Source organism: Lissotriton vulgaris, chromosome 6 (assembly GCF_964263255.1).
Source record: "Lissotriton vulgaris chromosome 6, aLisVul1.2, whole genome shotgun sequence".
NCBI classification, from domain to species: Eukaryota; Metazoa; Chordata; class Amphibia; order Caudata; family Salamandridae; genus Lissotriton; species Lissotriton vulgaris.
In genome coordinates this window covers 966,702,370-966,725,627 of record NC_141694.1, presented here as the reverse complement: position 1 = coordinate 966,725,627, position 23,258 = coordinate 966,702,370, and the positions used below count along the sequence as shown (strand labels likewise).

The 23,258-nt window shown below is 47.7% G+C and overlaps 1 protein-coding gene across 7 annotated transcripts in view; it reads left to right on the top strand.

Moving 5' to 3' along the window:
• Window positions 1-23,258, top strand: part of LAMA2 (laminin subunit alpha 2) — a 3,858,378-nt gene that overhangs the window by 2,980,036 nt on the left and 855,084 nt on the right. For all 7 annotated transcript variants that reach the window (XM_086927001.1, XM_086926997.1, XM_086927002.1 and 4 more), the window contains one exon: window positions 19,593-19,756. In XM_086927001.1, the coding sequence (XP_086783127.1) occupies window positions 19,593-19,756 (164 nt within the window). The remainder of the gene's footprint in view (window positions 1-19,592; window positions 19,757-23,258) is intronic.

Sequence of the window (23,258 nt, the reverse complement as noted above, 5' to 3'; positions counted from 1 at the left end):
CAGCAGGAGGCCAGGATCGCCCTCAACAGCCCCCCAACCGAGCACGAGGAAACCAGCGGCAGCAACTTAACACGGCAACTGCAGGTGCTACATCCTTACCCCGTACAGAGAGCGGAGGAGGCGGGGGAGATAACGGCGCCGCCCGGGCATTTCGTGCACCTGGTAGCTTCAGGAGCGGGGCACAGAGGCCCGCCTTGCCGCGAGCCGTATCGAGCTCCCGAGGTGCGGGCTCGGGTACGGCGGGAGACTAAGAGCGTGCCCGTGAGACGGCGGAGGAATGGGTGGGGCGGAGACAGCGGAGAAACAGGTGACGCAGTGGGTTGCCTAGCAGTTCAGACAATGTGCGAGCCCACGAGTCCTTGGAGCAGGGACAGTGGATCTTCCGGCTACGCGACTGGCCAGCGGATAACACTTTTTGGTGCAGGGAGAACGGTGGCAGCACCCCACCCAGGGTCCAACTAGCGACGCTTGGCAAAACAACAAAAACAGTGAAGTTGCCAAAGCGAGTGGGGGTGGAGTAAAACGAAGCAGCAAGACCCAAGTAAGAACAAGCACTGGCAAAAGACAACACTGCTTTTGTGCATACAAAGAGCGGCAGCACCCCGCATTGTCCACCTGATCAGGGCACACGGCGTCGGAAGCACGCCCCCAGCATTTTGGGGCCACTTCAGAGAACAAAAACAATGCAGGGAGGCAAGAAGCACCAGCACGAGGACTTGGTAGAGCTACTCAAAAGGATCAGGGCGGCGTCACGGGAGCACGGGAGCAACTGTATGTATAACAACCAGCCGGACAGCGATGGTGATGACGGGGCAGGCAACCAGCAGCGAAGGGGCACCAGACCACCGGCGGCCAAACAGATAAGGAAGGCTCCAGCCAAGCTGGCAGAGGCAGCACCACTAAAGAAGACCACACGGAAGAAAGTCCAACCACCTGGAGCCAACACGGCGGCGGCAGGATCACGCACAGGGACCGGGGACACAGCAGCAACCGGTGAGCATATTAGTGCGATAGTGCAAGAGTGCATTACATCTATGACAGTGTCATTGTTGCAAAGCTTCGGCGCAGGCGCAAAGGAGGCAAGGGGCAGCAGCAGCATAGGTGGAACCATCGGGGCTACCAGGGCACCTCACAGACCGAGGGCAGGCTCGGGCTCAAGCCCTGGGGGGACAGAACACATCAGGGCCAAGGGGGGACAACGGGGCTCCACTAGCAGCCTGGGGGGACATGGGCAAGCTGGGGGGTGCCCCAACAGCGCCCCCATAGAAGAGCCATACATGCGTCCATCACCAGGCCCCACATCAATGATCACCAGGGCAACAGGTTTGGCAAGCCACATACCACTAGCAGTAAAGGAGAGAATATGGAGGAAAGAGTTTATCAATATTTTTTCGCTACTAGAAATACAGCTAGAGGGGCTTGACTTGACGGCATGTGATTGGAAGGACGACGAGAGACGGGGAAGGCGAAGGGAGCGGAAAGAAAGAGTTTTGGTAATTGGTTTGACGCCTTCCGCATTATGGCGTGCATCATAGTGTAGAAATTCCCACAATGCACAGCAGACTTGTGGCTCTACGAAGCTAACATACATAAAGCGCAGAGGCAATTTCCAGGCAATGCCTGGCTAGAATATGATAAGGGTTTTAGGCTAAAAATGCAGACGCACCTCGAAATGGAATGTAACAAGGAGGACGGGTCAGGTTTCATAGGCAAGATGATGGGAGCCAAAGAGGCCAAAGCTTGGGTGGGGAGGAGTGAGCAGCCCTTTCGGACCCCTTTCCACAAGGGAAGAGGGAGGACTTTTCAAAGAACCAGGCAGACAGGGACATGGAAAACGCCCCACACTAACGATCCCCAGCCATATGCTGGAAGTTCGAGGCAAATGAGTGCACTTACAGGGCATCATGTAAGTTCCATCACACATGCTCATCCTGTGGGGGGGCATCTAGCGGCAGCGTGCAGGCGAAAAAGGATCACAGAGGAGACAGGAAGGACGCAAAGAAACTTTGAGGAGCAGACAGGAGTGGCAGGGGGACGGGTACGGTGGGCGTCCCTCGGGCTAGGATGGTCACCAGTCAACACACACCAGTTACGTAAATTGGCAAACAGATACCATAACAAAAAAGACACAGAGATTCTAGTGCAAGGTTTTGAAGAAGGCTTTTCCATCCTGTTCTCAGGTCCCCTCCCACCAGGCAGCACTAGAAACCTAAAATCAGCATTACCACACAGGGGTGGTGGCTAAGAAGCTGGAGAAGGAGAAACAACTAGGTAGTGTAGGAGAGTAGGGTCTGCCTCCTATGGTCACCCCCACTTTTTGCTGTGATTCTCTGGTTTTTCGACTTTAGTGTGGCTGTGGGCCTGCTAATCAGACCCACAGCCCAGGTGTTCTCTCTCTAAATTGATACCATGTACTTTAGGTACATACCAGATTGGTTACTGGGTCACTCTTGTGAGCCCCTGTATAGTGTACCATAGGTACCCAGGGCATAGGTGCACCCTAGGCCTACCAGGGGCTGCAGCATGTATTTTGTCACCCCTGGTTTACCTTCCAAACTGAAACCACAGGTCTGTTAACACAGCCTGCGTAAGGTGGTGTAATCACCCCTTACTTAGATATAGTATACCTATATCTACCTTTATATATAGACACATATACACCTATAAGCCACTCCTATGGTTGGTAGGCCTCGACAATCCTGGAGGCAGAGTGCTTGGTTTTATGTGAGAGGGTGCCCTAGCATGAGCTGAGCCCCTCTGCAGCTTTCGGAACCATCTCCTTAAAGCTGTTTTATGATATAGCCATACCATCTACTCTTAAGTGCATTATAAACCTCGCGGTTAATGCTAACTTTAGTTTGGCTTTATCAAAACATGTCGTGTAAGGTGTCAAACACTTTGGAATACTACCCCCCCTCCCACCAATTCTGGCGGCGGGGGTAGCATTCCACCCTTCTAGAGGGAAAAGACATGTATGATACTGCTTTACCCGGTTAAAGTAAAACAGAGCCTCAAAATCACAAAATGGATGCTGCTGCCACAGACACGAGTCTGACCTCCTGTTGCCGAGGGGAAACTCCAGGAAGGGCGGCCTGGACAATAGGTTTCCTGTCCAGGGAGGTGCCAGCACCTCCCCAGACAGGGGTTTTGTGTATTGGGGCAGGGAGTGCTGCTTTCAGTGAATGCATCTAGACACTGCCTAGGGCACACAAGGTGATCTATGCATAGCCCGGTTCAAACCAGTTGCTGGGGCACTCCAGCCCCAGCTCTGGCGTGAAACTGGACGAAAGGAAAGGGGTGTAACCACCCCCTTTTCAGGTCCACCCAAAGGAGGGACCTAGGCAGGTAATCCAGCCCCCATCCTCAGTATAAGTATAGGAGCTGTGTCCCCAGGACTTCAGATTATCCTGGAACGAAACTTTGATACAGAACTCTTGGAACTTCGACATTCTATTCTGACTAGAAGACGGAAGACATCTCCTTTGTGGTCAAGGAGTGACCACCCTGTTCAAACAGGCACAAACAGCAACTTTGCCAGTCTGCAGTTTCAAGGTTCCTGCCGGAACCCGAAGACTCTGCAACTCAAGAACAGGACTTCCAGACTTTCCTGACCCGACCCACTTCCACTGCAAAGCTAAGACCCATGGCGGACACAAGAGATGTGGGACCGGACATCTTAGACATCCTGCATTTTGCTACCTGTGCTCCTTTTCTGAAGCCTCAGTAAGTTGTGCTTTGGGATACGAGAAGCCCGAGCCCCGAGCATTATTGGACCTGAAGCCCAGGTCTCCACACTCCGCGAGTGTCCCGTGGGCCCCGCCTTTACATTTGTGCTTGACGCGTCTTCCCAGTTCCTTATCCATTGGCTAGTGAGTCCCCTGAAGACGCCATCTTGAATCTAACTTGCAATCCTGGTTGCTCCAAGCTTGTTCCAGCTTTCCTGCAAAGGAAAAGTGCCACGAACCTTGCTGGTCTGCAACAGAGCCAATCTTGACATCCTGCTTGGGTTGTAGTTGCCAAGGCTTGTTGAGTCCAATCTGGATACCGATGCTGCAGTCATCTATATCTATTGTGAGGCAGCTCGAATCCAGCTCCTGGTCATCGTCGATGCCTCCTGGACCTAGTGACTGAAGAGACAAACTCATCTTCTTCACCTTAAAGCACCCGACATTGCCTGGTTCCTTCCTGGTTCCTTCCTGGTCACTGGCTAGTGACCCAGACTCTGTCCCCTCTGCTTTTAGGCTCTTCACATCTCTGATCCACCCTTGGATCCACCCGGACACTTTTCCTCTGGTCGCCTGCAACACTTCTTTGCAGCTCTCCTTAGAAAACGATGACGAAACCCGACATCAAAAGACACCTATGCACCCAGCTTCTGTGGATAAGGTAACACAAGTTCTCTGGTAGTCTCGAGAGCATTGGCCCTCCTAGTGTCTAAGTCTAAAACGGTTCCATCCTAGTCCATCCGGAAGTGTCCTTAACTTGTAACTTTGTAACTTTTACAAACTCCATAGAAAGTCAATGGGAGCCTGCGCCTGTGTTTAGACACTGCACGCGACTCCCGTGGGTCTCCTACTTCTTAACATTTGGCTGCTTAGTGTAGCCCCAGCGATTCTACAGGCCCTAGGCCTGCTTTATAACTCTCACGTGGTACTTATATCACTTTCTTAGTACATGGTTAGTGAGGCCCCTAGGGCATAACGTATACTGTGCAACTTATTGTGTATTAACTGTGTGACTTGTATTGTATTTTTACCTCTGACCTCATAAAGAGTGCAGAAGGGTTGTGTTTAGATTAAATACATATATATTTGATATATACCTTGTGTGGTGTCCTTTCATTTGGTATTCAAGGGATTATATATGGTAAAACAACTTGCTTAACTTGCCTACTGAAGTCTTCGGCTGAAGACTGCTGGTTCATGCTACCACTAGGATAGCTTTCTATAAGGTTGACTTTACAACCATCATCATTAAGGGTCGATTAGATTGTTACAAGGTGCCTACTAGAACTAGTGGACATCATATGCCAGGCTAACTTCTCACATTGGTGTGCAGCGGTTGGGATAAGAGCTTGCAATTTGTTTTACCAAATAATCTTGTAATATCATCTGAAAGATCACATCAAGGTACCTGTAAGTACATATAAATCAAGTCTTAGATATACATAAGTTCTACTAAACTTAGTAGTTGTAGGTGGTAAGGGCCTAGCACACCCTGACTACAACTCCTAGAGAGGTTCTAGTAGGAAACCATTTAGTGTAGGTAGGTGCACACGCCACACCTCACTAGGAAATGTCCTTGGAAGCAGACCCTAGTGGACCTCTTCAAGAAGAAACCCAGAGGGCGCCTTCTAAGTATGACTCATTTACTTTTCATGAGCTGAGAAGTCTGTGTGCAGTCAGAAGACTGAGACAAGGACAGAGTCCAACCTTTAACCACCTGGTAGATATTTTAGTGGAGTATGATGCAGAAAGGGCATCCAACCCAGATCACCCAGCTAGTACAGAGGGGGGCCATCCCTCAACAGAAGATCCCACTGGTGAGAACCAAAGGAATTCTGATGATGATGTGGATGCTAACCTGGTAGAGGTCAGGGAACTGAACCAGGTTAACCCAGGACTACATGGGACTGGAGAAGGAAGGATCCAATCCAGACACCCAAGTAGGCCTAATGGTGAGTACAGAAGACCCAGATCACTTTCTAGTGCATCTGGCCATTCTGATTCATCAGTGGGGTCTGATGCCTCTTCTCTGAGGAGAATGCCTTCACCTCAGAGAAGGGAGCATAAAGCTAGGATGAGAGAGGCCAAGCTTAGGATCAAGAGGCAAGAAGTTGCCCTTGCAAAAGAGACCCTGGCTCTTGAGAGAGATACAAATTTGAGTGGGTTAGAACCCACTGGTGGCAGCATAATGCCTAGAAATAGGGAAAGGTCTTATGACCATAAAAATCTGAACAAAATTGTCCCTCCCTACAAGTGTGGGGATGACATCTACAAGTGGATAACTGCTTTGGAGAGGGCCTGCAAAGTACAGCAGGTACCCCAGAGTCAGTGGGCAGCAATTTTGTGGCTCTCCTTTGCCAACAAAGGCAGAGATAGGCTCCTGACAGTTAGTGAACAGGATGCTGACAACTACAATGTCCTGAAGAGTGTTCTGATAGATGGCTTTGTCTTAACCACTGAGCAGTACAGGTTGCTGTTCAGAGATACCCAGAAGGCACAGACTCAGGACTGGACTGACTTTGTAGATTGTGCCACTAAGGCTCTGGAAGGCTGGTTACTGGGCAGGACGGTCAATGACTATACAGGATTGTATAATTTGATTATGAGAGAACTAATTCTTAACAACTGTCAGAACCAGTTATTGCATCAGCACCTGGTTGACTCTGATCTGACCTCTCCCCACGAATTGTGAAAGAAGGCAGACAAATGGGTCAGAACCAGGGTGAAGCAGAAGGTACAGAACCAAGGGGGTGATCAGAAGAAGCAAGACCAAAAGGGTGGGGAGAAAGTAAAAGACCAGAAGTCTTCTCAAGGTCCCCAAAAAGCTTCTAATGGTGGGGGTTCCTAACTATCAAAAAAGAAAGAAGGTCCTAAGAAACCCTGGTGCAAAGTATGTAAGGTAAATACTCACTGGACCATTGACTGCACCATGAAGGAGTCAGCTCCAGCCACCATTGCCCCTAAGGCAACTGTTCCCCCTAGCACAGTTAATAGTGGTGGTTCTCAACAGAATGGTGTAGTAGGGCTAACCCTGGGAACTGAGATGGGTTCTGGCCTAGTCAGAATTCCAACTCAAGCTGTTCTTGTCAGTGATGTAGACATGGCTACGTCCTCTACTGTGAGTCCAAGTAACTTGGGCAAGTACAGACGGACTCCTTTAATTAATGGCAAAATGGCTCAGGCCTACAGGGACACATGTGCTAGTGTCACAATGTTGACGCCTGGCTTTGTGGACCCTGGACAGATCATACTAGGTGAAAATTACCTAGTGACCAATGCTAGCAATGTCACTACCACTCACAGTATGGCAATTGTTAATTTCTCTTGGGGAGGGGTAACTGGCCTCAAAAAGGTTGTGGTTAGCTCAGACCTCCATGTAGAATGCTTGCTTGGCAATTACCTGGAGACTTCAGCTTGGGCTGAAGTGAAGTATAGGACCCATGCAGAGATGTTAGGAATATCAGCACATGTCCTTGCTGTGACTAGGTCACAGGTCAGAAATAGCAACACTGAACTGGCACTGGCTTCTGGAACAATGGACCAGTTGCCTACCAGTTCGGGCTGGACTGTTCCCATGAGGCACAGGGTCAGACTGATTTGCATATAGCCATGTCTGAACTGGGGTGGCAGAGTGGGCTAAATAACGGTGATGGATTAAACTCAGATCTTTTGACTGGGTGTGAGTGTTTGATTGATTAAGATGCTCCGTCCATCACCACCCCCTTTTGTACCGCTTTTGGACGCCATAGGTGTGGCGGGGTATGCTCAGACCTGAGTCCCTTGCTCTCTTTGCCACTGGATTCAAGCAAGCCGGGCTGAGGATGGCTGGAATGCCAGACCCCGGTCCTCGGAAGCTTGTTTCCGGTCCAGGGAAGACATGGCTTGGCAGTTCGGGCTGGACTGTTCCCATGAGGCACAGGGTCAGACTGATTTGCATATAGCCATGTCTTAACTGGGGTGGCAGAGTGGGCTAAAGAACGGTGATGGATTAAACCCAGATCGTTTGACTGGGTGTGAGTGTTTGATTGATTCAGATGCTCCGTCCATCACCCCCCCCCTTTTGTACCGCTTTTGGCCGCCATAGGTGTGGCGGGGTATGCTCAGAAGTGAGTCCCTTGCTCACTTTGCCACTGAATTCAAGCAAGCCGGGCTGAGGACGGCTGGAATGCCAGAAACCGGTCCTCTGAAGCTTGTTTCCGGTCCAGGGAAGACATGGCTTGGCAGTTCGGGCTGGACTGTTCCCATGAGGCACATGGTCAGACTGATTTGCATATAGCCATGTCTGAACTGGGGTGGCAGAGTGGGCTAAAGAATGGTGATGGATTAAACCCAGATCTTTTGACTGGGTGTGAGTGTTTGATTGATTCAGATGCTCCGTCCATCACCACCCCCTTTTGTACCGCTTTTGGCCGCCATAGGTGTGGCGGGGTATGCTCAGACGTGAGTCCCTTGCTCACCGTGCCACTGGATTCAAGTAAGCCGGGCTGAGGACGGCTGGAATGCCAGAAACCGGTCCTCGGAAGCTTGTTTCCGGTTCAGGGAAGACATGGCTTGGCAGTTCGGGCTGGACTGTTCCCATGAGGCACAGGGTCCGACTGATTTGCATATAGCCATGTCTGAACTGGGGTGGCAGAGTGGGCTAAAGAACGGTGATGGATTAAACCCAGATCTTTTGACTGGGTGTGAGTGTTTTATTGATTCAGATGCTCCGTCCATCACCACCCCCTTTTGTACCGTACCAGGAGGATAAGCAGTAGGGTTAAGGCAGTGCCTTCCCCCTTGCCTCAGGAAGAGAGTCAGACCTCATAGGAAGCTGATTGTGAGACCCAGGAGGAAACTGTCCTAGAAGAGCTTGAGCCTGATCAGGTTGAGTTTCTTGGGACCGGGGGACCCTCCAGGGCAGATCTGAGGCAGGCACAGTTAGACTGCCCTTCTCTTGAACCCCTCAGACAGCAAGCTGCTGCTGAGGCTGCAGGGAATGCTAGTGGGACCCACAAAGTCTATTAGGATGATGGGCTCCTGTATTCAGAGGCTAGAGACCCTAAGCCTGGTGCTTCCAGGAGGTTGGTCATACCTTTGGCATTCTGGGGCTTCCTTCTCACACTAGCCCATGATATTCCCCTTGCAGGATATCTCGGCCAGAACAAGACATGGGACAGGCTTGTCCCTCACTTTCACGGGCCTCACATGTCAGAAGACACCAAGGAGTTTCATCGCTCCTGTGTCACCTGCCAAGCCTGTGGCAAATCAGCAAGCACCCCAAATGCCCCCCTAATACCTGTGGTGGGGGTTCCCTTTGAACGTGTAGGGATTGACATTGTTGGACCAATGGATCCCCAAACAGCCTCTGGGCACAGGTTTATTCTGGTGGTAGTGGATCATGCCACCAGATACACCGAAGCTATTCCCCTAATGACCACAACAGCACCTGTTGTGGCAAGAGCCCTCCTGGGAGTTTTCTCAAGAGTGGGTTTTCCAAAGGAGGTTGTCTCAAACAGAGGTGCAAACTTTATGTCTGGATATTTGACTGCTATGTGGAAGGAGTGTGGAGTGAACTACAAGTTCACCACACCCTATCATCCACAGTGCAATGGCCTGGTGGAGAGATTCAACAAGACCTTAAAGTGCATGATTAAGGGTCTACCTGAAAAGCTTAGGCGAAGATGGGACATCCTACTGCCCTGCCTTTTGTCTGCTTACAGAGAGGTCCCACAGAAGGGGGTTGGCTACAGCCCTTTTTAACTTATGTTTGGGCATCATGTAAGAGGACCCCTGTGTCTGGTGAAGGAGGGATGGGAGTTACCTCTCAAACCTCCCAAACAGGACATTGTTGATTATGTACATGGTCTCCGCTCCAGGATGGCCGAGTACATGAAAAAGGCATCCAACAACCTTGAGGCTAGTCAGGAATTGCAAAAGGCCTGGCATGACCAAAAGGCTGTGCTGACTGTATACCAGCCAGGACAGAAAGTGTGGGTGTTGGAGCCTGTGGCCCCTGCAGCTCCCCAAGGCATGTGGAGTGGACCCCACACTATTGTTGAGCAGAAGGGAGAAGTCACCTATTTGGTTGAACTTGGAACTCCCAGGAGCCCCCATAGCGTGCTTTATGTCAATAGATTGAAGCCATATGTTGACAGGGCAGACATGGGCTTGCTCATGGCTACAGATGGGGACAGGAGAAAGAGAGTGACCCTCTCCCAGACCTGCTTTCTCAGAACCCTGATGATGGTTCAGTTGATGGTGTAGCCTTGGCAGGCAGCCTCACTGACCAACAGCAACAGGACTGCAGACAAGTTCTACAGTCCTACAGACATATGTTTTTTCCAGGACTCCAAGTCAGACCACCTGTGCACTCATGAGGTGGACACTGGGGATAGTCTGCCTGTTAAAAGTAAGATTTACAGGCAACCTGATCATGTCAGGGACTGTATCAGGACAGAGGTCCAAAAGATGTTGGAATTGGGAGTCATTGAGCCCTCAGAGAGCCCTTGGGCCAGTCCAGTAGTCCTAGTGCCTAAACCTCACACCCAAGATGGTAAGAGAGAGATGAGGTTTTGCATGGATTACAGAGGCCTCAATGATGTCACTAGGACAGATGCCCATCCAATACCAAGGGCAGATGAACTCATTGACAGATTGGCATCTGCCAAGTTTTTGAGTACATTTGACTTGACAGCTGGCTACTGGCAGATCAGACTAGCTAATGATGCAAAAGTCAAAACAGCATTTTTATGTCCATAGGAGGACATTATCATTTTGTGGTAATGCCCTTTGGTCAGAAAAATGAACCTGCCACATTCCAAAGGTTGGTAAATCAAGTCCTCTCAGGTCTGGATGACTACTGTGCAGCTTATCTAGATGATATTGCTGTCTTTAGCTCCACATGGGAGGATCACCTGATCCACCTGAAGAATGTTTTGGAGGCCCTGTAAAAGGCAGGCCTAACTATCAAGGCTACCAAGTGCCAGATAGGGCAGAGCCAGGTTGTATACCCGGGCCACCTTGTAGGTGGAGGTCAGGTTCAACCATTGGAAAGCAAGATCCAGACCATAAAGGACTGGACTGCTCCCACCACCCAGACACAGGTCAGAGCTTTCCTGGGCCTGACTGGGTACTACAGGAAATTTTTCAAGGGGTATGGTTCCAAAGTGACACCCCTTAATGACTTAACTTTCAAGAAAATGCCAAAGGAAGTTCAGTGGACAGTAAGCTGTCAAAAGGCATTTGATGACCTGAAGCAGGCCATGTGCCCTGCTCCTATTCTGCAAAGCCCAGACTACTCCAAGGAATTCATTGTTCAAACAGATGCTTCTGAGTTGGGGGTAGGTGCTGTTCTTTCACAACTGAATAAAGATGGTCAAGACCAGCTAGTAGCTTTCATTAGCAGAAGGCTGACCCCTAGAGAGAAACTTTAGTCAGCTATTGAGAGGGAGGCCTTTGCTGTGGTTTGGGCACGAAAGACGCAAAGGCCATACTTTTTTGGTACTCACTTCAGTTGGACCTCATGTAAAATCTATTTATATATTTTGAACACAGACTTGCTTATTCCAACAATTACCTTAGTGACTGACTGTCATGTCTCCGACTCGGCAACTCCGAGTGCCAGAGTCTGAGCCACTGCTGCCTTTCATTTTGGTGCAGACCGCGGTCAAGGGACTGCTAGCCTTAGCCCAGGTCTCCACTAGACCAGGTCAGTGCTGCTGAGCTGTGTGAGGCTCCTCCTTGGACTACATGCACAATGCTGTTACTGGCACTGCATGAAGAGGGAGGAGGAGAGAAAGGAGCACAAATAGCCAACTACTGCATGGCTTCATTATAAAACCATGCAGTGATTGCCCACTGTTCTGGCATGGGCCTGATTCGCCCCACCCTTCGTGGATTGTAGGACCCTAGACAAAATGCCTAACTGCTTGTCGTGAGACAATACAGGTGCTGCTTTTTTGCTGTTAAAAGCTTGGTCAGGTAAACCCAGCTCTCATTAGGAGTCTGGGGGCTGTGGCTGTGACCCCGGCTCACTAATTGCGCAGGGTAAGAGGCCTCTAGACTTCAGTGCAAATATCGAGATGGATAGTTAGAAATTAGCATTTAAAAAAACCTTAGAAATTCACTGCTGTGTCCCTGGATTGCTTTGTGAAGAGTGGTCTTACCTGATCAGGTAAGACCACTCTTCACAAAGCAATCCAGGGACACAGCAGTGAATTTCAATTGGGAACCCTTTATTCACAGAAAGTCTGTGGCTCTACATGATGCATTTTGGTGTCTTCTGCCTTCCTCAGATGCCGCACACCACCAGTCTGCACCTTCTCCCTCTTGCGTTATATATATGGCACTCCCAATGGAGGGAGATCAGCTAATCCTGCTTGACTCTGAGCAGCTGCAATCAATGGTAAGACTACAGCCCCCAGCATTCACTCCATTGGTAAGTCCACAAGCAGGACTGATAAAGCTAGTAGTGAGCGCTGACAGTGCCAGTTGTCAAAGGGGCCATGTAGTGGCAGCTGCAGTCCATTATTGAAAGAGTTAAGTGTTCCTTTGAGTCCCCATCACCCAAAACCACAATTGCGGAGCAAACCGGACAGCGGAGAAAGCTACAATGAGCCCTCCCCCGTGAAATCACAGACTGCCTCCAGACAGCAGCCTCTGACATGGCCCGTTTTCATGGTGGTCACAGGGTAATCAATCACTTGATTCGGAATATATATATGTGTGTGTGTGTGTTCATGTGTGTGTGTATGTATGTGTGGCCTAGCAAAATATAAAATGGTGGAGTCAAGGGGCGATGGCAAGGGGTTTGCCATCTCTCCTGTCTCTTTAAAAAAAAATACATGCCAGTTTTTCATACATCTCTCTTTTCCTGGTGTCGGGGAAGGGTCATGTGCTGAACTGAAAGCTAATCAGCTTTCATAAGTCCTCCAGCTTGCACTCTCCTGAAGAGGCCCTCCAGCTGCAATCTGTGGCAGCACTCTTGGTACAGCAGCACAGGAAACTGTGAACAGCATTCTTAGTAGCGGGTCATCGAAACTGGAGCAGATGTCCTATGCATAGTCCAATGCTCACCTTCCCGCCTAAAGCGTCAAACCCCACCCTTCCCTAACTCATCATAGAGTGGGATGGGGTCAGTGAGGGTCCTGGCACCTCATGGACTTGGAACCAGGTACCAGCTTGTTGCTGAGAGTCTTGTGCCGAAGAGGCCTGCCAGGTGATGATGGGTAGATAGCTCCTGGACCACACAATCTCTTTGTAATTTGGCAGACTTGAGGACAACTACATGGTTATCTAGGAGAAGAGCCATGTCAACATGGTCGATATAGAGATAATGGAGGACCGTCTCCTCAAGTCTGCAAAAATACAAAGAGATTGAGTGAATATTGCTGCCTGTGGTTGTTGTATAATCGATTTGAATGGTGGTCCCAACCTCCTCCACTTTCTCTAAAAAATGCAGAGTGGCTGTTCTGCATAGTTGCTCGCTTCACCACAAAGCGCTCGACACCTGGACAGATGAAGAGGGTTGCTTTATGTTTATAATATTACATGTCAGGAAACACACATTCGGGCTGGATTCTGTTTACGCACTATCCACACAAAGAAGCCATTTTCTGGTGAAATTGTCTAGGGTCCCACATAAGTTCAGGCCCACCAAATCTCTGCTTGGCTGCAGCTGGACCTTTGTTTTAGATCTATTTTTGGGCAGAATGGGCCCATAGATAGAGCTCATAATGAATGCTGGATGGTAGTTCAAGATTGTGAGAAATGAAGGTTGCTAGTTGAGGGGAGTGAGACCCTTTTCAAGCACCAACTACAATTCTTCTCGGGGTGAAGTCACAAGCAACCCTAAATTAACCTGTGCTCAGCCCTCGGCAGCTTCGCACAGAGCAATCTGGCTTAACTCAGAGACAATGTGTCAGGTATTTGTGCAACACTTAAAACAGTAACACAGTGAAAACACACCACAAAAGGGCACCACACCAGTTTAGACAAATAGAGTAATTTTTAATAAATATAACAAGACCAAAATTACTAAAATCCGATCAGTAGAACCGGTGATAATGAATAATAAAGATAATAGTGACAATAGCACCAAAAGGCATAAAGAGGCAACTTTGGATATCTGGTCACATTGGACCATGACAAAGTTACAAGTTGAGGCCAACGAATATGGAGCGTGGGCCAGTTAAAGAGATCCAGTTAGGCCAGCTTAACAAAGTACCATAAATCCTGCTTTGCGGAGCATTGCAAGGACCCGCGTTGGAGATGCGTTGTGCAGCCAAAGTGATGGGTCAGCTCCTGGATGCAGGGATGCTGCAGTTCAAGGTCCTGCAGTCAGGTGAGGAGTCGGTTCCGAGGACCTGTGAAACTGTGATGTGGTGTCCATGGTTGTCGAGGCTGCCATTGACATAAGATGCAAGGGCCTGCGCAGAGGATGCATCATGTAGCGGTGAATCAGATGCGGCACTGGGCTGGAATATGGTGCCGGTCTTCGTGGCAGTTCTAGTCCACGCAGTAGTGGCAAATCCATTGGTTATGCCTGGTGTTTTGCCAAGCAGCAGAGGAAATGGGTCAATTCAGCTGGTTCCACAGAGACTGGCAGAGATCCTTAGGCCCACTTTGAAGGGTCCAGGACTGGGGTGACACCACGTGGCCGGGTAGAATCACAGATGGCAGAGTCCAGGTGTTGGGTTAGGTTCTTGGAGTCTTCTGTCCCTGAGGATCAAGTCAGGAGGCCAGTCAACTATCCTTTGGATCACTCTGAGGTTCTGGGTTCAAGAGATGCAGATCCAGTCCTTCTTACCCATGCAAAACGGCAGCAGACAGTAGGTGAGCACAGCAAGGCAGCAGAACAGCAAGGCAGTGGTCCAGCATGGCAGCAGTCTGACAGAGTGCCTGTCCTTCAGCATCTCAGCAGTCCTTCTTCATGGCAGAGCATACACATGTCCAGAAGTGTACTGAAGTGGTGGTGTCTGAGGTTCAGTATTTATACCCAGTTATGCCTGTGAAGTGGAGGAAACACTTCTAGAGTTTTCTCTTAGAAGTCCCAGGCATCCACCGTTCCTTGGCTCCAGATGAATATATAGGTGGTGTGCAGCCCTTTGTGGGGAGGCAGGGCACAGTGTATTCAAGTAAAAGTGGGACTGTGCCAGCATGTCCCTCCATCCTTCTAGTGAGGGCCCATCCAGGAACACCAAAGCTCCCTATTGTGTGTGGCTGTCTAGGAGGCATACACAAATCTCAACTGTCAGCTACACTCAGTCATGTGACGCAGGTACAGACTGCAGGCACTAAATGGCCAGGGCAGGAAAATGCCAAATTTCCAAAAGTGCAATTTTCAAAATCGTAACTTAAAATCCAACTGCACTATTAGTTAGGATTTTTCTTTACAATTCCAATGAGACCAAACAGGAACTGGTCATCTGCTCCCATTTGTAAGTTACAGCTTATTAACTGTACTAACTCCAATGTTAGTCTATGGAAGAGGTAGGCCTTGCAGTACTGAAAAACAAATTTCAAAGTGTTTCACTACCAGAACATGTAAAACTTAAAAACACACTGCACCCAGTGGTCTGGGCTGTCCGTGGCCTACCCTAGGGGTGACTTATATGAATGAAAAAGCAAGGGTTTTGCCTGGCAAAAGGTTTCTTCTGCCAGGTCGAAACTAACCCCGGGCGGAGACCTCTGCTCCGCCCATGGAGTGTGCAGAGGTTTGCCTTCTCTGCATTCCGCTGAGAATGTTGAGAAGGCAAATCTCCACACACTCGGCAGCGGAGTGGAGTTGGCCAAGCCCCGCCTCCTCCCCTTAATAAGAAGTAAGTTCACATTAATTAAAAATAAACTTACAACCACTTACCTGTGCACTGTGGCGTCCCTGGGCTGCCCTCATGCACAGTTAACGTACTTCTTAATAGGGGGGTGGAGGCGGGCGGCGTAGCGGAGTTCCACAGAGTTTGTTTACAACTCCGTGGACCTTTGCATAGCCCCACTATGCCCACTGTGCCCGGAGTTTGTCAAAACGGCAGTGGAAGACTGCACACACATGCTGAATGGAAGGCCTGAGACACGGTTAAAGGCCTACTTAAATGGGTGATACAATCAGTGCTGCAGGTCTGCTAGTAACATTCAATTCACAGACCCTGTGCACATGTAGTGCCACTTACTAGGGACTTACAAGTAAATTACATGTTCCAAATAGAGATAAGCCAGTATTAAAACTTTTTAAAGATTGAGCACATGCACTTTAGGACCAGTTAACAGTGGTAAAGTGTGCATAGTCCTTAGGCCAGCAAAAACAAGATCAGCGAAATTGGACTAGGAAGGCAAAAAGTTGGGGGGAAGACCAGCCTAAGGATGGCAGGTCTAACATGTCCTCCCGAGCTGAAAGTGAGGAGAAAATTCCAAACTCATGGGAGTTCTCTACTAAGTCAGAAGAACCAGGACAGGCCATCAGCATTGACTTTTTGTGTCCCAGTGCGGTGTTCCACAGTGAAGTCTATTACCTGTAGGGAGATTGCTCACCTCAACAGTTTTGGTTTCTCACCCGTCATCTGCGTTAACAATCTGAGGGGCCTGTGGTTTGTCTGAACTTGGAAGGGAGTCCCAAATAAGTAAGATGTTAGCTTCTTCAGTGTCCAGACCACAGCAAAAGGTTCCCCTTCAATTGCCCTCCACTCTGTTCCTGGGGAAGTTACCTCCTACTTATGATGGCTACGGATTGGTCTAGGTCCTCCTTGTTTAACTGTGCAAAGACAGCACCTATGCCATGCTCTGAAGCATCTGGATGCACTAGAAGCTCCTTAGATAATTCAGGAGCCTTGAGTACGGGTACTGTACACATGGCCTTCTTGAGGGTATCAAAGGCCACCCTAAGGATGAAAGATCTAACAAAGACATAATGAGTGACCATAACTTGGCTGATGTCTGCATCCCTCTGAGCTAGATTACTTGTTTTTGTCAGACCTACATGGCACCTCTCCTTATTGGATTACTTCTTATCTCTGGCATCTCTCTTGGTTGACATGCATGACTTGCTAGACCTTGTGAAGCGAGGTTGCTGATCACACGCTAGTACGATTATTATTGGACTTTCAGCTGCTGAAACTCCCTCTAGGTCTATGGCATATGAAAGCCACAGAGTATAGAATGGTAGAGGAGAAAAATATGCTAAAATTGCATGGCCGGTACTATTTATCTAATAACTCAGGATAAGTGCCCTCTGCACAGCTACTGTGGGCTGCCACAAAGCCACGTGGAGAGGTGCTTAGCTGTGGGTACCCACCTTGCCAAAAGAACCCACAAACTAAGATATTGCATTTGGAGCAGGCTATAAGGAATGCAACCACACTGAAAAGACTAATGGAGAATGACAATATTGCCTGAATACCTCCTACACTCATACCATGGAATGTACCCTAATAAACTCCATTTTCACTGCTATTAGAGGTGAGAAAAAGTAGACAACAAATTAGATGCACAGATAAAATAGAGAAAAGCATAGCTGATGATCCCCAATAAATAAACCCCTTATTGTTCCCATCTTCTACAAACTGTTTAAGGAAGCAGAAAAATATGGCCCCCTTGGCCCTCTCTGGAACAGAGCCATCAAATCACTGATCCTCATGAAAAGGTAAGATCAACTTGAATGCTCCATCTATACACCAACATCCCGCATTCATGCAGACCTCAAGATTTTGGCCAAGATATTAACACGTAGGCTGAGAAAAGTTCTCCCTTCTCTGGTTCATGAGTCTTAGGTTGGTTTTGTACCTGATAAAATATGTTTGCACTGCATCTATTCCCTGCCACACGTCCTGTGGACCATGAAAAATTGTCCAGCTGAGGCTTTGCCTCCTTCACTTTATGCGGAGAAGGCATCGATAGAGCTGATTGGGGTTACCTCTTCCACATCCTAGGGAGAGCCAGGCTCCGTCAAGGCTTTATCTCCAAAATAAAGTTACTTTATGGGACACTGTCTAAAGTATACAAAAAGTGATGGATGGATGCTTGAAATACTCTCAGCCGCCACTGGTAATTACTCAGTCACATCCTCTGTTTTCAAGAATAATAGGCTTGTCTTTATAGTAATGAAACATTGCTTTTATAGCTCAGGGTCTGCTTTCTGTGCACTCTGTCTGGCATTACATTTTTTTCACAATAATTATAGATTTGAACAACTTGTTCCATATCATAAACTCTCTGAGTTTGATTCACAAAGGTGTATTTACACTTCTGTTGACTAGTAGCATCTTAACGTCTGCAGAATCTCCGAAAAATAAAAAGTAAGGGCTTTCTGATCTATGTTTGTGTGCACAGTGCTCGGAGTCTTAAAGATAGTACTTGTTAAATACCTTTGTGTAAGTTTACTTTTGTGAATCAGACCCTTAGTTATTCTCCTTTAGAGCTCCAAGATGTGTAGACAGTACAGGTCAGATTTACAAACGGCATACATTGCCCTTGCATCAGACACAGAGATGCAGGGCATCGCAAGTGCTTAACTGGGACTTGCAAAGCCACCGTGCCTTGACCTGTGTGGTTTAGTAAATCCCAAGTAACACAGGGCAGGGCATTTTGCTGCCTTGTGTTACCTAGTAGTAGGGAGGTGTTCCAATTGTGGAGTGTGTGTGTTTCTATACACCCACCCATGGATTGTGAAAAATTCCCGTATTTACAAAGAGTTGTAAAACTAGGAATGTGTCAAAAAGATACGCCTCCCAGACCCATGTGGGTCTGGGAGAAATATGTTTATTTCTCCTCGTTACATCCTGTGTGATGCATTTCACATCACACATAGAACAAGGATTTGCAATGCAATAGGGCTCGCATTCATGCGAGACCGATTGCATTGCAAACGGCAGGCATCATGGACGGGCTGAGGGCGGCGGGGAGAAGGCACAGACAACAGGAGGGAGGGTGGGCGGGGGGAACGGCAAGGACAATGGGAGGTAGGGAGTGGGGAGAAGGCACGGACAATGGGTGGGAGGACGGGGGAAAGGAGATACGACAATAGGAGGGAGGGGTTAGTAGAGAACGCACCAAAGCATGTCGTGCCTACAGTAGGAGAACCTCATTAAAGAAAATAGTGCTCGCAGTCTAAATAACACATACTGTGTAACAACTAAACTAAAGGGGCCTGTCGCCATGGTGCAAGGGTGCCTGCATTGGCGCTAGACAGCACACAATGCACCTGCACATAGATGCCGCAAAAATGCGCCATACCTTTGTATATATGGCACATTTCTGATGTCTCCCTTACATGCAACTCAGCACAACAAGTTGCTTGCTGCACTGTGTTGATTGAAATGTTAGTAAATCTGCCCCTAATTTAATTTCCAGAAAACTGGCCTTTGCATTCCCCACTAATGTCAATCACCCAGTTGGTCAGCGGCAGTGCTTCTGTGATTTCAAATTGGTGTGTGTATGTTTATGTGTCTGTGAGAATTTGTTTGAGGCTATTGTTAAAACTCTCACCTTAACCATCACCGTGTGGCCGCTAGGAGAGCCTCCGCTTTATGGGGCCTGTGTTGCCACCTTCCCATGTAGGCAGGAACAAGAGAGCCTTCCTATATTGTTGAGGGCCTATGGGAAATCAAGACATCAGCATTAGAATTCTGAGGGGTTCTCTTTTAGGCTTTAGCACCCATTTTGTTCTACCTCACGTGGAAAAGCAGAAAACTATGTAGGCAAATAAGCTCAAATACCAGGTGGTCATTTCTAACACCACCTATGGAGTTTCAAGGCAGGAATCAATATCCTAATAGACAACTAAGCTGTAATTAAATACTGTATGATAAATGGTTTTATCTCACCGAGTACTAAATGTGCAATAGTTAAGATGTTTGTAATGTAATATTAAAATCTGTTTTTATCTGTGTATTATAGGATCTTGAAGACATGAACAATGAATTAAGACCGTTGTCTGTGATGCTTAATGAAAAATTGCATAATCTAACCCAAGCAATTCAGGAAAGACAACTTCCGGAAATAGTGTTGCAGGCCGAGATTCACGCTGCACAGCTGAACGAGTCTTCTTCCATTTTGGATGGGTATGACATTCTTTATTCAATTTTATAGGTATATTTATTTGTAGCCTCAGTGATTCCAACACAGCAGTGGAGACCAATCCAGAAAAAAGAGGTCAGTTCCATTTGTGCTCAAATCAGGGCTCTAATTTGAGATTTAATATGCCCACATTAGAGGTGTTTGCCAACACATTTTATTTTCTAGATGAGACATGACACAGATGGTGAGGAAAAATTGCACACAAAAGAGTGGGGCGGAGAAATGTGCATTTAGTACATTACCACCCATTCTGAAAACCAAAAACCAGAATGATGAACAAACTGCAGATACGGTAAAAATCCATCCCCATGGTATCAGTAGTTATCAGGAAATGTGTAGAGGGGACTATGCAGCCTAAAGAGCCAGAGTACTTTATAAATTCCTCCAAAAATGGAAAGAAAACTAAAAAAAGAACAAAATAAAACCACTGCTTTATATTTACCTACTGAACTGATGATGCCTATAGCATTGTATCCTAACTGGGAATACCTCTAATGGGAAGGTTTGCACCAAGTAAATGTGTAAATCGTCGAAAACTAATTTCAGGGTTTCTCATGAGACCTAGCAACCTTTGCAGCTAAAGGCCAACTCAATTCTGTCTTAAACTACCTGTTCCTTGGCTCTGCTTTAATGATGTGATGAAAAAACACAAATGTGGGGTGCATCCAAGATGGTGGCGTAGACGGACGCTCGCTGATGGAGTTTTAGACCAGACCAGATGATACAGCCCTTTTCTCCACCTGTGTCGAGATGTTGACTGACATCCAGAGCAGGGAGGAATTCTGGGGGGCTGCTCCAACACCCTGGAGTGAGTATTGGTGGTTTGACCCTTAGACCAATAGAAGAGTGTGGAAAGCTGGTGATCTCGCTCATGGTCTGAGCCACATTGAGCAGAGAAAAGGAGTGGCATGGGGATCGACCTGTCTGCCCTCCACCCTGTATCTGCCCTGCCCGCATACACTGACGCGGCTCTCCTTGGCTGCACCGCGTTTCTGTGCCAGGAAGTGATGCCAGGGTAGCGAGTTGGGAATTAAAGAGAACTGTGGTGTGGCTGAACCAGGGCCCAATCCTGCAGATGCTATGGAGCAGACTGGTGGGAGAGGCAGCCCCATGTATGTCTGGATCGTTGCCTGTAGCTGAAGTGAGATCTCGGGGCACTTATCACACATGTAAACTCCTGACCCCACATTTCTGACCTCTATTGCCGTATTTACTGAATGTCGATATTTAAAAGTGAGACACCTGTTTTGAGAACTTGAGTTACTTGGTCGGCAACTATGGGCAGATAATACTGATGACGATAATGTAGGTTATTGATAAAGCACAAAACTGAAATACCATAAAAGGTTAACCTGGCACTAATCAACTGAGGAAATGAAATTAAGCTCTATTAAACAGATACGTTTTCAACAATTTCTGGAATTTCCAGTGATTGTTTTCAGGCCTCAGAGAAATAGGGAGACAGTTCCCAAGCTTTGGAACAAGTGCCGAAAAAGCTCTACCACCCTTCCTCTTTAACTTAAAACTATGAGAGGTGAGGAGTAAAGCATGTCCCGATCTCAACGTCTTCCTTGGGACCTTTTGCTGAAATTTCTCTGAGATGGTAATTGGATCCATCTGAATGAAAGCTCAATGTGACCAACAAGCTATTTGAAGAGTATTCTCTGGCTTATTGGTGGGCAGTGTAACTCCTCCAATGCAGTTGACACAGAATCGTATTTTCCTCTATCAGTTATGAGCTTTACATCCCAATGTTGCACTTGTTGGCATCTCAGCAGTTAGTTAGGAGGAAGTCTAAGATAAAAGGCATTGCAATAGTCGAGGTGCGATAAAATCAGTGACTCGACTACCACACAATGAGTTCCTTTGGTAGCAATAGAATTGCTTTGCGTACTAATATTAAACGTGAAAAGCAGGACACATACCAGCGATATATGTGTATTCATACTCAAGTCAGAGTTCAAAGTCTATCCCAGATATTCTGCTGTGGGAACTGGTACAGATGCAGCACCCAGATCTTAGGACCATCAATTAGTACTAATGTGATAGGTAAGGAACAGAAGCACAGTAGCTAGTTTTTATGACCATTTTGTTGAAGTGCATTTACACTAATTTAGTTCTTAACCTCTTCCATTCAGTGATGGATGTTTCTGGCTAAAGTACGTACCTTTGCTATTGATACTACTATGGGCCCGATCATGATCCTATGAACCGCCACAGCCATGGTGGCGGTGCAGACACTGCCGCACTGGTGGTCCAACTGCCTTATTTCAACTTGGGTGGTTGGACCGCCATTGCACCGCCGCAGTCACCAGGGATCTGTGATCCCTGGCGGAGGTGTGGTGGTCTTGAGGCCCGCAATATGCTTGCCGGGACCATCGCAGTCCCGCCGAGCATGGTACAAGTTTACTCTCCGCCGCGGTTTTCCTGGCGGTTCCTACTCCATGAAAACCATGGCGGAGAGGAAACAAAAAGGGCATGTTGCCTTAGGGCCATGGGGTGTATGCTGTGTGCATTCACCCCAGTACTACACGGCATGGACTGCACCAGTCCATGCCGTGCAAGTAATTCTTTGGCATTCCCATTGCGGTGCTTATTTCATAGGCACCACTGTGAGTCCACCAAAAAGCCGCCCACCATTGACTGTAAAAGTCTTAATCTGGTGGGGGGTGTGCACACAGGTTTGGCAGTGTGGGACTGGGGCAGCGGCATGGCGGTCCTGCTCCCACACCAGCAAACTAGTAATCATGTCCTATCTGTGTACCTCTATGACCGATTCCAACTCTGCGAACCCTCCAGATTGCTACATTCCACTTCTCTCTCCCTCACAAGAATCCCCTGCTTCAGCAGAAGCAAGACAGGAAGGCACCATTTCTATTTCATCACTGCCAAAAACTGGAACAAACTTTCTCGACACAAAAAGGGCTGCCACTCTGCTTCTCAACTTCTGCAAGAAACTAAAGACCTGGATGTTTACCGAGGAGCACCGCCTGGCTTACGTTGCTTCACCAGTGGTTGGATACCTTCACGGGTGATAAGCTGCGCAATACAAATCTACATAGCATAACATTACATAATATTTGCAAAGTCATTTTTTCTTAGAATGTTACATAGGTATATATATCTTTTAAATTCCAATATATGTAAATCTTTATTATTCTCTTATCTAGTCAATATCCAAGTCCTTTCAAACTTTTTACATCTTCTTTTAGCCATGGCCAATCGCTTAGAATGCCAAAAAGATGGAAGTCTTCTTCTGGAGCTTTTGACTATGACCGGTGCAATACAACATATTGCCTTAGTGACCCAATCCTTGAAATTAGTCACTTATAAGGAGACTTCTCTACCGAACTGTTTACTGAGGGAGGATTCTTTTTAAGTTTCTCCATCAAACAAAGGTTTGTCTTTTTAAACAATGTTCTACTTTTTATCTATCCAAGTCTTTGAAATATTGGTGTAAAGATAAATTGGAAAACTGAGCAAATG